We start from the raw sequence: 15,665 nt of genomic DNA on the forward strand, positions 1-15,665 counted from the left end.
TTCCTGCAATAACATAACAAAATATCTGCCTACCAATATCAGAATTTGTAACCGAATAATATTAAAGCAGAAATAATACAAAAAGGTTGGATTTTTTTAAAAAGGCATCCCCAAAAACACAAATCTGACGCATGGCTTATTAAGATCTGGTCACCCTGGTTTTACACCAGCAATGAACAACAATTTTTTTACTACCCTACTGCACAAAACAATAAGACTGGATCTACTCAGGTTTAATATCACTGCTGATCAATATTACAGAGTCAACAGTTGTGATTTAATCTTTCCTGGCTTTGAAAACTCATTTTCAAGGCCACACAACCTCCACAAACACTGCTTGTTCTGATGTCCTAACACACTGTGCTTGGTTCAAATTGATTTTGTCCAGAATATAAGTTAAAAGATATCCGGTGAAATCAGTGTTGTCTGCTGATTGTTGACTTGAACGATAATTAACAGCCTGCTTGGCTCATATGAACCGCTGATTTAAAGCTGCTGTCACTCTGCACATCATTATTAAAAGGGGGAGAATGAGAGAAAATGGAAAATGGTATATAACTTGGGCTTCCCTCCCATTTCTTCCACCATGGTTTCACTCTTTCACCATAAATGGCTTTTCAATCACATTAAAACATTTTTAAATTCATTCAAGCTTTAGCCAAAGATGTCAGTGCCGTGGAAATGAAAACACTGAGAAGCTTGACGATGAAGACCCATAAGACCTAATAAGAACCTAGCCTGGTGTTGTGGTCCAGTACTTGCCAGACTTGTGATGATATAAACCTCACTGTAAACACTGGATTCAAACCTCAAAGATGATAAATGTCAAACTTGTTTACTCAGGGAAGTAGAGTCTACAAAACCACCAAGCTTTAGCTGATGTTGATGTAGGGTGGATCTTAAAGTCATGAGCTGACATGCCAGACTACAACAGAAGCCTCTAAAGCAGGCAAACAGAGCAAAGAAGAAAATTACATGAGCTGAGGCCAGAAGTGCAAAATGTGCCACTCTGTCCCTTTAATAAATAACAATGTGAATATGTCATTCTGCAATATATTTCTTCAATCCAATCCAATCCACTTTATTTATATAGCACGATTTTAACAAACACAAGGTTTTCCAAAGTGCTGCACAACAAGATAAAACACAATAAATAGATAACACAATAGAAGCACAATAAAAAGATGAAGTACGCAATAGAAAGATAAAAGTAATAAAATAAAATAAAAATAAATGCACTGCCCGCACAAGATAAAAATATGCACGTATACAGATAAAATCATACAATCAACACCCTACATGATGTCAAAAGAAAAGAGGGGTTGTTTTAAGAAGCGTTTTAAAAAGAGACAGTGAGGAGGCCTGTCTAATGTGCAGTGGCAATCCATTCCAAAGTTTTGGAGCTGCAACGGCAAATGCTCACTTTAGGCACTGTCAGGAGCAGCCGGTCTGCTGACCTGAGGGAGCGGCTGGGAGTGTAGGGGTGCAGCAGCTCAGAGAGGTAAGATGGGGCAAGGCCATTCAAGGCTTTAAAAGTAAATAAAATAATTTTAAAATGAATCCTTAAATGGACGGGCAGCCAGTGGAGTGAAGCTAAAATAGGTGAAATGTGCTCATACTTGCTTGTGCCGGTTAAAAGACGTGCAGCAGCATTTTGTACCAGTTGAATACGAGCAATGGAGGACCCACTAACCCCCATATAAAGTGCATTACAGTAATCACAAAGTGGTCACAAAGGCGTGGATTACTGTCTCAAAGTACTGTCTCTGAAGGACTGGTTTAATTTTTGCCAGCTGCCTCAACTGGAAAAAACTCGACTTCACCACAGCTTTAATCTGGCTTTAGAATTTAAGGTCCGCATCCACTTTTACCCCCAGATTGTTCACAATTGGCTTGTGATACTGTGCCAAAGAACCCAGATCAACTAGGGGGGATCACAGAGGTGCCACCAAAGACCATGACTTCTGTCTTTTTTTCATTCAAATTTAGAAAATTTAAAGACATCCAAGCTTTGAGGTCATGTAAACACTTTAACAGTGGCTTAACAGAGTAGGAGTCTTGATCAAATAAATTATAAGACAAAAGTAATTCAAACACTTTGACAAAATAAATGGGGATACTTGACCAGGTGACCCCTTACCACAGGCCATCTTCTCACTGTAGACATGAGGTGTGAGTAGTTTAACCAGAGTGATATATAAAAACACACTTTCAGGTAACAGAAATGTCTGTTTTCCTTTATTTTATTGTCTCGTGACCCCTCAGATTTAGCTTTGGACCCCGATAGATCCTAAAGTTGAGAATCACTGTAATATACTAACAGCAAATAAAATATAATAGGCCTGTCAGTTGGTGTGGATCATTGCTGCAGGAGACACCAGAAACAATGAAAATTGGTGCAATATGAGAATAGAACAATACATTAATTCAAGTAGGCTTAAGAGAAAATTAAGAAATATTTATAAGGAAAATAATTATAATTCACATTACAAATAGGAATGATGTGTTTACATTCACTTTGACAAGTAGACAAGATAGAAGTAAAAAAAAAAAAAAAAAGATACACATATCATTAATATTTAAATTACACTTGTAGATGATATGTGCAGGGAAAGTACATGGCTTGGTGTATTTTTCCATAAATTAGTCTGCGTTGCTAGGTTGTTCAGTAACATCATAATATATTCATATATGTAATGATTGACTCAGAGGGTTAACTCTCGCGTCCCGTGTTATTACACAGCAATATTTGGGGTGGCGCGCCTGTCGCCCGTGTGTTTTGCTGGTTGGAGGCTTCTGCAAAGAGATGGCAAGAGAACCGTAGCAGACTGTGGGGCCTGTACGGTTGGGCATTTTACTGTCAACCGTAACGTTAGACAACGGCAGAGACACTGAGGGTAGACAGGAGCGGAGCAACGGACAAGGTAAAAACACAACTGCATATGTAACTCACGACTTTCTCGTAATGTCAGATGCTGTTTCTTAAAGTCTGTCTTCCACATCCAACCAAACTGTTTGACTATGTTAGCTCGGTGATGGCGGACAACTAGCTAAGCTGCTAAGTAAATTAGTTAGCCGGCTAGCTGGGAGGATAATGGCTAACTCTGACCAAGTTTGTTACGTTAGCTTGCTAAACTAGCCGTGTCTGCTCTACTGTAAGTTGTAACAGCTAAAGGTTGACCAAACGCATTGAATGTTTTCATTGTGTGCTGATATTACCAACTGGCTAGCGAGTTTGATGTCGTAACGGTAGTTAGAAGTATAGTCAGCTAGCATAGAGCTAGCTACTCTGAGAAATAACACGAAAATGGGGATTTTTTTTCTGGGGCTAGCTGGCTAGCTTATTGATAGCTACCGTTAGCTCATGTTAGCTGACTTTAGCTTTCGTTGGAGACAAGTACCAGTACATGGTTACATGAAGATAGCCAGCCTTATTTGACAGATACTGGTACGTATGTGATATGTCTGGTGCAAACATAAGCTAACCAAGCACTGAATCAGATAACAATCCTCGGGCCAATAGTTGCCTATTACTTAAGTTACTCTTACTCTGTCTGCTAACGTTAGCATGACAGTAGATCATCCAAAGTTAGCCAGTGATCATTAACCATATCAGAGTTTGTGTGTGACGGTCAGTGTTTGCCTTGAAACAATCAACAAGGTCTTGCTAGCGTGTGGTCGACAGATAGTTTGTAAGTGTGAGCAGTCTTCTCTTTTAATACTCAATAATTCAATCAAAACATTGGGTACCTCTAACTTTTCAAGGTGTTGACATGTGTTGTCTATCATGTGTTTCTTTGGTCATGCACAATAGAGCTGGGGGTCGTGACGTGAACAACGCAAGGCATTACTTACTTATTTGAGACGCAGGTAAACATAGGCCTGACATGAGCCACACTGCTATTTAATACAGCATTGCTACATTGCAGTAGCACAACTTCTGTAAATACTGGACAAGAACAATGTAACACTTGTACTGTAACGGTCCCTAACTAGGAAAGACAGATAATTTTGAGCACAATGCGTTACAAGGCTAACATGGCTAACCAAGCTAACACCTAATGGGAATCCCTATCAATCAAGGCTAGGCCCGGTCGTCTTCCATTCCACTTCTGCTGATAGGCATGGGCTCAGAGAGACTTGGTCAAGCATTACTATTTGTTTCAGTGGCTGATAAGGTTTTCTTGACAATTGGTATTGTATTTCAGGGCCATGAGTGTGTGTCCTGCTGTTTCTCAGCTATGAACAGTGGTTTGGCAGCTACTGTCATACTGTATATATTAATGCCATGCATTACTCACAGGAAGCTGTCACTTGAGCAGTAACTTTTGCTGGCTGGCTCTGAAATATACTTGTTTGTGTCTCTCTCTGACATCTCTCTCTCTCTCTCTCTCTCTCTCACTCACTCACACACACACACAAACACACACACTCATACTACTCATAGACATTGACCTTTGGAGAGCAAGAAAGCAGCTGCCGGGGAAAGTGGGAGTTGTAGCCTGCCGCCGCTGTGTGACTCTAGTGCTTCATGCCAACATAAAGAAAAGCTGTGAGAATTTAACAGCCCCTGATTGTTGTTGAGATAAAGGAGAGTGAGGCTGAACATTGTTGTTCACTTAACAGCCTTTACTGTACGCAGGGAAATCTAAAGCTGTCTTGTCATTTAGGCTAAACTACGCAGTTATCACACAGCTATTTAGGGGTAACTGATGGTCAGTAGACTGCTGCAGTGAAATCACACAACTTCTAAATGGACTGATCAGAACCTGGCAGGTAAAACTGTAGCTTCTCCTGCCTCTTGTTGTCATAAAATGTCTTTCTAAATACAGTTAAGGGTTGTGTTTATTTTGATCCAAACAAAGTTTGTGGCTTAAAGGGTAGTTATGCCAAAGATGAAAATTGAATCATTATCTACTCACACCTATGTTGATGGAAAGTCGGGTGATGTTTTATAGTCATATAAAACAGCATTGCAGCATTCTCCTAAACAACTGAAGTAGATGGAGACTTATTTTTCTTGTAAAAACAACAATTAAAGAAAAGAAACATGGCTCCACAAAACTCGTCCGGTGTAATAGAAGTCTCTGAAAGCCACAAGATCCCAAAACGATTTGAGAAGATGTGTTTACTTAATTTTTAAAGCAGAAATCTTCACTGTAGCTGTTAAGCTAAAAGCCCCGTCTGAAGTGGGGTGCAGGAGCTCGAATGTGCGTTCCTGTCTTAATAATGTCTTTTAAATCAATCTGGTGGCTTCTGAAGACTCGTACACCAGATGAGCCATTTTTATATTTTGTTTTTTTAACCTTGTATAACAAGTCCCAACCTACTTCAGTTGTTAAGGAGAATGCTACAGTGCTGTTTGGCTGTGAAGCTCCAGAAATGTTTTGCGGACTAACCCCCAGATTCCTGGTCAGTATTCAAAATCAAACACCCTGTGCACACTCGGGATCGACAGCACAACACAGTTTGAATTATTAACATTTAAAACTGACATACAATGAAACCATTTAACTACATAGCCTACTCACCCATGGTAGAAGCACAAAAAACATGGCAGGCACGTTGCTCAGCTTCTGAAACACTCCTGATGGGATATGAAGATATGATAATGGGGTAACAGAACTGCGTTGCACATGCACACATTACTGAGACTTGCTTAGTGGAGCTCAATGCGTAAGAAACAATGCCTGACTTTCCATCGGCATAATTTGTCATTTATTATTTGGCTGAACTTAACATAAATGTGTTTCTCTTTTACTGGGTTTATTAATTGTTTTTTTGGGGTGGGGGTGTGTGTTGTAGGGGTTCTTCAGTCCTGCCCATGTAAGCAACATCACCCCTGACATCATGGTCTGCCCAGATGTATTCCAGTGCAGGCAGCTAATACTGTGTACATGGGTCTGAGTGTCCACGCTGGTGTGTAATTTGTTCTGTGTGTGAGATCAGAGAACCTTAATCCTCCTCGTATGAGTGCAGGTTCTTAGGTCTGTCAACAGATTCCCTAAAGAAGCTATGGCATGTATGCAGACACACACCACAAAATATAAAGTGTATTGTTTAGCAGTAAGCAGGGCGCTAGCTGTTTTGTAAGCAAATCCACCCCTGCACAACAGGGCTGGCCGGCACATAAGACAGTAAAAGTAACCAGTCATTCACACAAGGAAAAACTGAAAAGAACCCATGATATAAAGAATAATATTACTGTGCGCTCTACACATGGCATGTTTTAAATTCAGAGTTGTGCTTTTCTAACTTCAGTGAAATGATCCTATGTGTTCAATGTTTATCATCTCCTGGAAAAAATGCTATTTCAGGCCATATATGTAATGCGGCCAAGAGCTGGTGAGCAGATGTTGACTTGAAGACAAAACCGTTGCAGCTTCTTGCTGTGTTTTTTTTTAACCCGACCAAGGCTGTATAAGGCAGTGCATTTTAAACTCTATTCTCTATATCTCTTAAGGGACCTGTTGTGTATGACTAATGTGCTGACAGTGGTTAAATGTGTGGAAGTCTTTCATACATCAATTTGTCAGATCTCATCTCTGTACACTGCTGAATGTCTTCACAGGGCATTAAAGAGGAGGACGCTGAGTTTACACTCCCGTCCATCTGCACAGCATAATCAGACAAATACACAGTATACAACACTTAAAATACCTGGTATTCTGGTGGGGTTTTCGTAGTAAGCTGGTAGTTCAAACATGATCAAGATTGCATTAAATAATGTAACTCTAAAAGTTCTTTCTTGTTTCAATACATTTATTCTCTGTCATAAGGCTCTCTATTAAATCATGGCTCAGTGTCTGCTAATACGGAGTTCACAGTCATGCCTAAGGCAAATTTGACAACTTCAATAGAGATGCCTCAAGCTGGTCTGCTCAATTGATATTTACTAAAATGAACTTTATTCATAAATTGCTGTAGGACACTAAAGAAAACCATTAAGGGAGAGCTGTGATGCAGTCTGTTTTTCTTTAAGCAGAGCTACTCAAAAGAATATTGCCTTAAATTCATGTTAATGTGTTAAAGTGTGGAGGTCTTAGCGTTTACAGTGTGTAAGAGGATATTGGTATTGGCATAGATCAGGATCAAAGGGGGAAAAAACTTGATAAGGAGATCCCTACAGCACACCACCTGGCTTGTATTTTGATTTTCAGAATACACTTAAGCACCCCCAGGAAATCCACACTGTCACAGGCAGAGCTTAAAAACCTCATATAGAAAGTGCTCGTGCCAGGAATTGATTAGGTCCTTCTTGTTTGAAGACATGCTGCTAATCTCTTAGTCACTGTGTTATTCCCTGCAAAACACTTCCAGACTTCCTTGAATAATAACAATGTTACATTTTCTGAATAAGTGTGCTGATTGGGGTTGTTTACTGTAGGTTATTTTCAAACAAGCAAGAGGCCCTGACGTGCCACATTGTGCTCATGTTTTTTCTGATTAGATATATACCATCCCGAGTGTTAACGTGGATGTGTTTGAAAGATTCCCACTAGTGTAATTGAAGAAATAATAACATGCTGTGGGTATTCAAATGAAATTTAAGGTCTAAATAAAAGTCAAGGTGTCCAAACTTACAATAATGTTTGACTCCGAACCGGACACCTTTTTATGGATTAACAAAATTGGTAAATTGCTGACAGAACCAAACACCTTACATACAATTAAATTTTCTTTTTTCATGATGTTATTTCAAAGTGTATACGTCTCATTCATGGAAAATGCTTGTTTGATGCATTTATATCTCATTAATAACAATACTTTCACTCATGTCAGGTTTGAAACCTAATTTACATGTTGGGCCATAGACTCAAGAAAACGGACATTGCGTTTCTGAATTTGAGGTACTGTGTCCCCTCAGCGTTGACGTAAGGCAGGAGTTAACCCACCTGTAGTCACTGCCGTTTCCCGCTGTCGCTTTGACCCAATGATCTCACCATACCGAGAAAACTGTCTCCATTCACCACTGACTTACATCTCCACTTTGGGTTTAAAAGAGTCTTCATATCTGTACCACATATCTGTTACGTAAACTTGGCTTTGTGCAGCTTCATAACCTTGAAACAACCTACCGAGGAAAAACGCAAATTCCAATGGCAGGAATGAAAGAAACACTGCTGCCATCAATGTAACCAAGTGTCTTGGGTTCGCCTAACTGAGCTGGTTTAATAGGAAAATAATGAACAGTACATGGAGACATGACGTCAGTGCATTGAGCAGCAGCAAACTTCTTTTCATTTTCTCACCCACATGTCACAACCACCAACAACTCCTGCCTTACGGCAACTCCTAACCCTAGTTTGACATATACAATGTGTGCAGTGAGTTACATTTCAAATCTATGTTTTCATCTGAATATAATAGTACTATAAAATTAATATGACATGATTAAAGGTACTCAGTGGTATTGACCCCCTGGAGGCACATGGCATGTTTGATAAACTTTTAGCTGGCGAACATGGATAGGGAAACTTCACAGGGAACCTTTTTACATTTAACTAGGAGAGTCTGACTGCTGTTCATTGTCTGCCAGCCGTCAATCATTTTTGCACTCGACTATTTTCTGTTATGTTTATTGATCACCCACAGGTATCAATAAAGTATTTCTGATTCTGAAGTCAGATTCTTTCTTACTCTAAATAATTATTAGTCGCACCTCCTACATTTTGAAACCCCTACACTTGGTAACTTTCCTGACATTTCCTAGACAGGATGCGATTCTCGTTGAAATGCTGCTGAGTGACTTTAGTTCATCTCAGCTCAGGGATTATTCTCATCCATTTAAATTAGGTATTTAAACAGAGATTGAGATTAGAGTTGAAACAATTAGTTGATTAATCCATTTGTTAATCAACTGAAAATTAATGAGTAATAGTTTCTCCAAGGGACAAATCATATTTATTGTTTCATATAAAAGCCTTGTTGTGTAACAAATTCAGCATATTGGCATAATACCTGTTGACCAATGTGTCAGTCAGTCCATATAAGCAGTTCAGGGGGATTTGAGGCCAGTCTGTTTCCATGCTAATAAGTGTTTTCATTTACCCTTGAGAGTGATGGCAGAAAATAACTGATGTGATGACTGCTGGACCCTGTCCAATCCCTGTCATTTATCCCCCAATTTTTTACTGTTATAGCTGCAACCTGCCTACTCTGTGTGGAGTGCTGTTAACCAGTCAGCCTCTTCCTTATAGTCAGGATCCGTTGTTTTGCTCAGTGATTGATTTCCTTGCTGTGCCTCATTTTGTCTCCCAATAGCTGTATATATCGAGATTAGCAACATAGTTGGCATGTTAAGTCAACAAAGTTTCAACATTTGTTTTATGTTAAGCTTAATATTTTTCCCATATGTAGCTATTTTACTAAAAGGATAAGGGATGTGTCACATTTTCTGCTTTTATTCAGCTTATTGTAATGGCAATTTATTTGGTGTGAAGTAAACTTCAAAACTAGAAATGGTTTATTTTTACTTAGAGGTTTTTCCACTTTTAAAGTAACTGATGGGTTCAAAAAATAAGGTAAACTAACTCAGGCACAGAGCTTTTACTTTAAAATGTCTAGCAGATCACTAATGGACTCACTTGGTCTGAAGCTTTAAGAGTAGCAAAATAGTAGACTTAGCTTTGCCTGGCAACGTGCTGCTGACTCGGATAATTTTTCTCACCATCTGCCCTGTAGCACACTGATCAGTTAATTCTGGCACGGACTATCCCTATCTTCTTAATTGAGTTCATCCTAAGCTGCTTAAAAGCTGCCTGCTCCATCTTGGGGTCTGTGCTGGATGATGAACCAGCCTTTGTGTCAACATGGTGCTGTGGTCATTTAATCATATCAAAAAGCACTTGGTCCTAACGTTGGTACATGATCAGGAAACAGTGGGTGTAGTGACTTCTTGAGCTAAGACAATTAAGGGGCCTGTTTTTTCACCTTGTCGTCTTATTTTGTCCTCTTGGTTTCTGTGGAGGAGGCTGGCATGTCCGATTTTCCTGACATCAGTTGTTATTACACATGCAACCTATTTACTTACTACAAATGTTATGTTTTTCAAATTTTTCATAACATGGCATCAAATACTTGTGTGACATATACAGTATGAAGGGTTTTGCTGTATTAATAATGGTTACATTACAGTATACTGTAATCAGTGAGGATTAAGGAAAGTTAAGATTTTATGAAACTTTTCTATGGTCTCATAATTTATTTGTTTTTTCTGATAGTTTTTCCTTAATCAAAGACAACAAGTTTGTATCGGCTGAACTGATTTGAGGCTTTTAGGTTCTTGTAATGAGAAAAGAAATATCAAATCTTCAATATAAAATTGGCACACTATATTATTAAATATTGATAATGTAGATTAAAGAGATTCCAGATAAATTATGATTTATGAAATTGCAGTCTTAAGGCAGAACAAGATCTTTATTTCATATTTCTACCTGTGTACCTACATATGTGTACTTGTAGCTTTTACATTGATGTGACTGCATTCAATTCATGCTTGATCTGCGTAGGTCATTTAATGGATATACTTGATCTTACTGTGCCACTGTGACTTTCACAGAAAAGTAAACATCAAGTCGACCGCTTAAATTGTCAGCACATTTACAGATGGAAGGCTGTGAGAAATAGGAGAAGTCAGCTCAATCATTTTACACATACAGAGTGATAAATTGGTATCTAATCAGACTGAACTGCTGAGGTTTGCACCAGCCTTTATAAGCTTTGTCCTAAAAATGAGCTCTTTTCTGTTTTAGAGGAATCATGGGACACGGAGTGGGCTGAACCAGAGGGTCTAGCAGCACACACCAATTGTGAGTAAAGATTGTTTTTCCAGCATTATGTCATTGCAATACACGAAGCAATTACAACATTAAGTAAATAATGTCACATTACACTTAATGCAGGTGAATATCTCCAGCTAAGAGCTGGTAGGGCCTTGACCTCAAACATTTACAGTATGCTCACAGTATGCTTAAACAGCTTTTACAACTCCTCAGCTGTGTTTTTATTGAAACCCTACACAGTCCACCTGGTTCTTTTTGTGAATTCAATATGTCTCATCTGTTTGATGTTTGCTATGTTTTTGTGTGTGTGTGTTTTTTATAGGTTCCCACTGTGGTGTATGACATGGCCACGGCCTCATCTAGAGCAGAGTCTAGCCATAACCACAGAGGAACGTCACAGCTCCATGCCATCGGTGAGTCCTCAAGGATCAATAATGTATAACATAATTTAATCTGAATATCTGAAGAAGGCCTTATGCTGAAATTGTAATGAATGTAAAATGTAAAAAGTACAATTTTTCGCTAGTCTCATCACTTGCTATATGTATCCATCGCCAGTTTCCTGTGCCAAAATCAAGAGGAAGAAGAGCCTGTTTGGGACTTCCATTTATGTGGAGGTGACAGCGGAGGGGGAGTCGCGGCGCACAGCGAAGTCTCACAGCTCCTCCAGTCCTAAATGGGATGAGAGGCTAATTCTGTAAGAAGCAACCATTTGCCTCCTCTGTGTGTTTGACAGTCTGTGTCTATTTACCTTAATGCCAGTTTGTTGGTCTGTTCCTTCACTTTTTTCTTTTTTTTTTAAACTTCTGTGTCCTAGGCTTGCCACAGTATTCATTTTTCCAGTTTTTGGGCATACACCGATTACATTACTTGTCCACCGGCTTTCTTTATCGATGGTTAGTAGAATGACGGACGCTACAGCAGCAGAGTCACACCACAGAGTATTAGGAGTCAGAATTCACTTATCACATCACCAGAATGAAGTTAGTTGATCGACATGATAAGTAGTAGTAGAAGTACTGCAGTAGTAGAAATGTTTGGTTGGCATTAGCAGTAAATTAATGCAGCGCTCCACAGATGGTGAGCGTCTTTTTTTATAAAAAAAAAAAAAAAGTTTTCTTAGGTTTCTTAGCTGGTGGGAAAATGTCGTCACGACAGCAACCCTACTGTGTTCACAATAAATGTATAGAGTGAAGTTATATATACGCAATTTTATGTTGAGTGAGCTTAGTTTTTAAGGACATCTCATGAATCGCCAGACACTTTATTATTTGGATATGATAAAATAAGAGACAGATAACTATAATTCCTGAGTTGAAACTACCTCACACATTTGTCTTCTCATATTCCCCCTTTCCAGAATGTTCCTCAAGATAGCCAATGTTGATCTTAAAATGCCCCGGACTTGTAACAAAATCTGTAGAGAACGAAATATGGAGCAATAGTTCTGTCCACCTTTTATAAGAGATCTTTAAAGTGTAACTCAAACCTTCATGTAAAAGCATAATTATGACGAAAAAGCCGCTTCTAAGATTTATCGTAGTTTCGTTTTTGGGTCAAAATCATTTTCAATTGCGTGCTAGGGGCTATTGCTATTGTTTGTGTACACAGAGTTTACTAAAAAGAAGGTTTTTGAACAAGTCACGTTAGCAGAAGCAGTAGCCTTTCGCCAGTCAAGATGCAACGATCCCTGAGTGCGGCGTAACATGGAGGAGAAAGCTCCATGTTACGCCGCACTCGGGGATCGACGCATCTCAACTGGCAGGACAGTGGCGAGCGGAGCGAGCTACTGCTAACGTGAGTTGTTCAAAAACCTTTTTAGTAAACTCTGTGTACACAAACAATGTTCTCAATGCTCGTGTTCATGTGTAGAGACCCTGGTGAGCATCATGTTGTGTCGAGTCTTCTTAGTGTCTTAAAAATAGCAATTTTGATGCTACCATACAGCTGCCCCTAGCACGCAATTGAAAATGATTTTGACCCGAAAACAAAACTACGGTAAATCTTAAAAGTGGCTTTTTCATCCTAATTATGCTTTTACATGAAGGTTTGACTCGGGTACATTCACAAAAAAAGCCTAGGTTGCATTTTGGTGAGAGTTGCACTTTAAGTATGTTGGCGCTGGTGCAGAAATTTGCCTTGGTCTGCCTGACGTTGTTTAACTTAAGTAACAAACGTAGTTTAAAAACAACCTTATTCTACAGAAATTCAAAATATAATGACAAGCAAACGTCAGGTGGCTCATTTGATAATTACTTGAACAAGAAAAATGCTGTGCGACAACACACAGAGCTCTTTGTATCATTAGAGATACTAGTGGAGCCAGCGGCCTGAACACTTTTATAGCTGTCTGACTTCCAAATGGCTCAGCCACATGCCATGACATGTCAGTGCAAATGCTTATTGTCTTTGGTAATTGTTGCTGATAAGACAGAGTGATGCCGTGCTTGTGATCCTATGCTTAGGCTGTGATCCTAAATATTTCTCTTGAGGCTGATTTGCCCATGGGTGACATTGAGTGTGCTGTGTAGTATTCATTTTGTGTAAGGACCGAAAGCAGCATTGTGTGAGACCAGCACATCAGTTGGTAAGCCAGTAGCAAGGACAAGTAACTCTTGTGAGATTTTCTAGGGGGAGCAGATGTCGAAAAATTTGAGAAACTGGAAGAATGAGAAGCATCTAAGTTATAGTTGTTTTTTTCCTTCTCTGAGGCGGAGCAGTAGTACATATGTCACCTCATGTCTCTTGCTCTCCACACTAAGATGTATTCACTAGTCCTCCCCAAACATTTTGGGAAGGTATTGTGTCTCCTCAGAGATGCCATAAGGCAGGAGTTAGCTCATCACTGTAGTCAACACTGTTTCCCACTGTTGCTCTGACCCACTGATCTCACCCAGCTGAGAAAACTGTGTCCCATCAACATACATCCTGGTGCCGGTCTTTGTGTCCACGCCACATGTCCGCAACTTAGTTGTATCCAGCCTCAGAAGCTTGAACAGCTAAAAGAAACACACTAACAGTAGTCCACAGAAAAGAAATATGGCTGCGATCAATGCAACAAGAGCGTCTTGGGTCCACCTAACTGAGCTGGTTTAGTGAGAAAATAAAAAATTGGACACGGAGACATAACGTCCTTTCATTTTCTCTCCCACATGTCACAAATGCCAACACCTCCTGCCTTACGGCAACTCTCAAAAGGACACAACTTTTTGGTGCTCTCTGGTGGGGGCCTTTTTGAAATCACAGCGTTAAGATCATACAGGACTCAGAGGTCAATGACTGTCAGTCATCAACGATGACATTGTTATGTTTTGCTTTGTATATTACACACAATAGACCAGATCTATGCCTGTCCTTCTGATGATGGTGTATTTGTGTGATTTGTGGTTGTTTTAGAAGTTGTTTTAAGAATTCCATGTTTTTGTTTGTTTGTGTGTTTCTGACTCTCTAGGAATGTAACACCGCACACACAGGTGGACTTCAAAGTATGGAGTCACAACACCCTGAAGGCAGACGCTCTGCTGGGCAAAGCCACGTTAGACCTGATTCAAGCCTTGGAGCAGCATGACAGAAAATGTATGATTAAGCTATATCAAATCTAAAGAACCATATTATGATACAAGATGTTCATTATCTAACACAGACAGTTGTGGCACAGTTGCTCTAGGACTTGACAACAGCTAGTTAGACTAACTGAAAATGGTTTAATGTATTCTGAACTAACCCTGTCTTTTTGCTACATACACACCCACAATCACCATGACAACAAGTTAGTTGCACACAATGATCAATGTGTCTTTTTCTCTAACGTGAACATTGTAGATGAAGCATTTCTGTGGAAGTGGTTTTCTTTGTTTTGTTTTTCATGTCAGTCTATTGTAGTGCCTCCTCCCACACCATCCTTGCTTTGTCTCTACAGTGGAGAATGTGAAGGAGGTGCTGAAACTGAGTGTGGAGCAGAAGGGAGCTGTGGTTCCCATAGGGGAGCTAACTGTCTACCTAGACGGCCTGACTGTCACTGACCAGGAGGATCTGGCACCGCTTACCAACGGCAATGCGGCAAATGGCACCAGTGAGCTGAGTATTTATATCTCAGGGGTGGGTGATAGTGGGGTTGCCACTTTTAATTCGCACATTTATCGGTGGATGACAAACAATGAGGAAACACAGGGAGAGAAAATGGCACAGAAACATGAATGCAGATGCAACACACTGGTATCTAATCATTGTGCAATCAAGTAATTACCACTTCTTCTTGTTTGAAATGATTGACTAAATATACACTTGTGCACAATATCTGTAGGCTAACATTTTATCTCCAATCCTTTCCAGAAGTCCAACAGAATGGTGATACCATCCATGAAAATGGAGACTCATCTTCCTCTTCCTCAAGGGCTGCCAACAGGTAAACTAAACCAATCAGTCATTTGGGGAATTTAATGTTTCTCCACACATATTTCATGAGAAGGAGGTTCTGTGTTCTTCACGTTTCCTAAAATGGTTGTTGGCCTTCAAACCAAAGAGCATGCTTATCCTCAACTAAAGGAATGCTAACAGTTGTTAACAGTTTCCCCACAGTGTGCCCTGTGGGAACACACAAAGGCATATTTTAGATTACTGCTGATAATTTTTACTTTTGATACTTTTTTATTAATATTATTATTGTCATTTTACCTCAGGAAAGGTCTGCGTCTTTCTGCCCCTGTCTTGCTCTTCCTTATTCCTGGCAATCAGCTTCTGATATTCTTTAAGTTCTAATGTTGCCCCACTGTCTTTATCTATTACCTAAAAGTGCCCTTCAGCGAGACTAACAGGGTTTTTATAGGAAAGCCACAAAGGAAGCAAGTCTGCTCCATGCAACGGATGGGGGAGGTTGGT

General features: G+C 39.6%; 1 protein-coding gene across 1 annotated transcript in view; it reads left to right on the forward strand.

Annotated features, from left to right (window-relative positions):
• The first annotated feature begins 2,688 nt into the window (after positions 1-2,688).
• The window catches only part of wwp1 (WW domain containing E3 ubiquitin protein ligase 1), a 31,642-nt gene continuing 18,665 nt past the window's right edge, over positions 2,689-15,665 (forward strand). Inside the window, exons 1-7 of the mRNA XM_084340938.1 lie at positions 2,689-2,924; positions 10,758-10,814; positions 11,110-11,200; positions 11,346-11,484; positions 14,239-14,363; positions 14,707-14,859; positions 15,120-15,192. Coding sequence (XP_084197064.1) covers positions 11,131-11,200; positions 11,346-11,484; positions 14,239-14,363; positions 14,707-14,859; positions 15,120-15,192 — 560 coding nt within the window. The 5' untranslated portion in view covers positions 2,689-2,924; positions 10,758-10,814; positions 11,110-11,130. The remainder of the gene's footprint in view (positions 2,925-10,757; positions 10,815-11,109; positions 11,201-11,345; positions 11,485-14,238; positions 14,364-14,706; positions 14,860-15,119; positions 15,193-15,665) is intronic.

Source organism: Pagrus pagrus (assembly GCF_965226575.1).
Source record: "Pagrus pagrus genome assembly, chromosome: 20".
NCBI lineage: Eukaryota > Metazoa > Chordata > Actinopteri > Spariformes > Sparidae > Pagrus > Pagrus pagrus.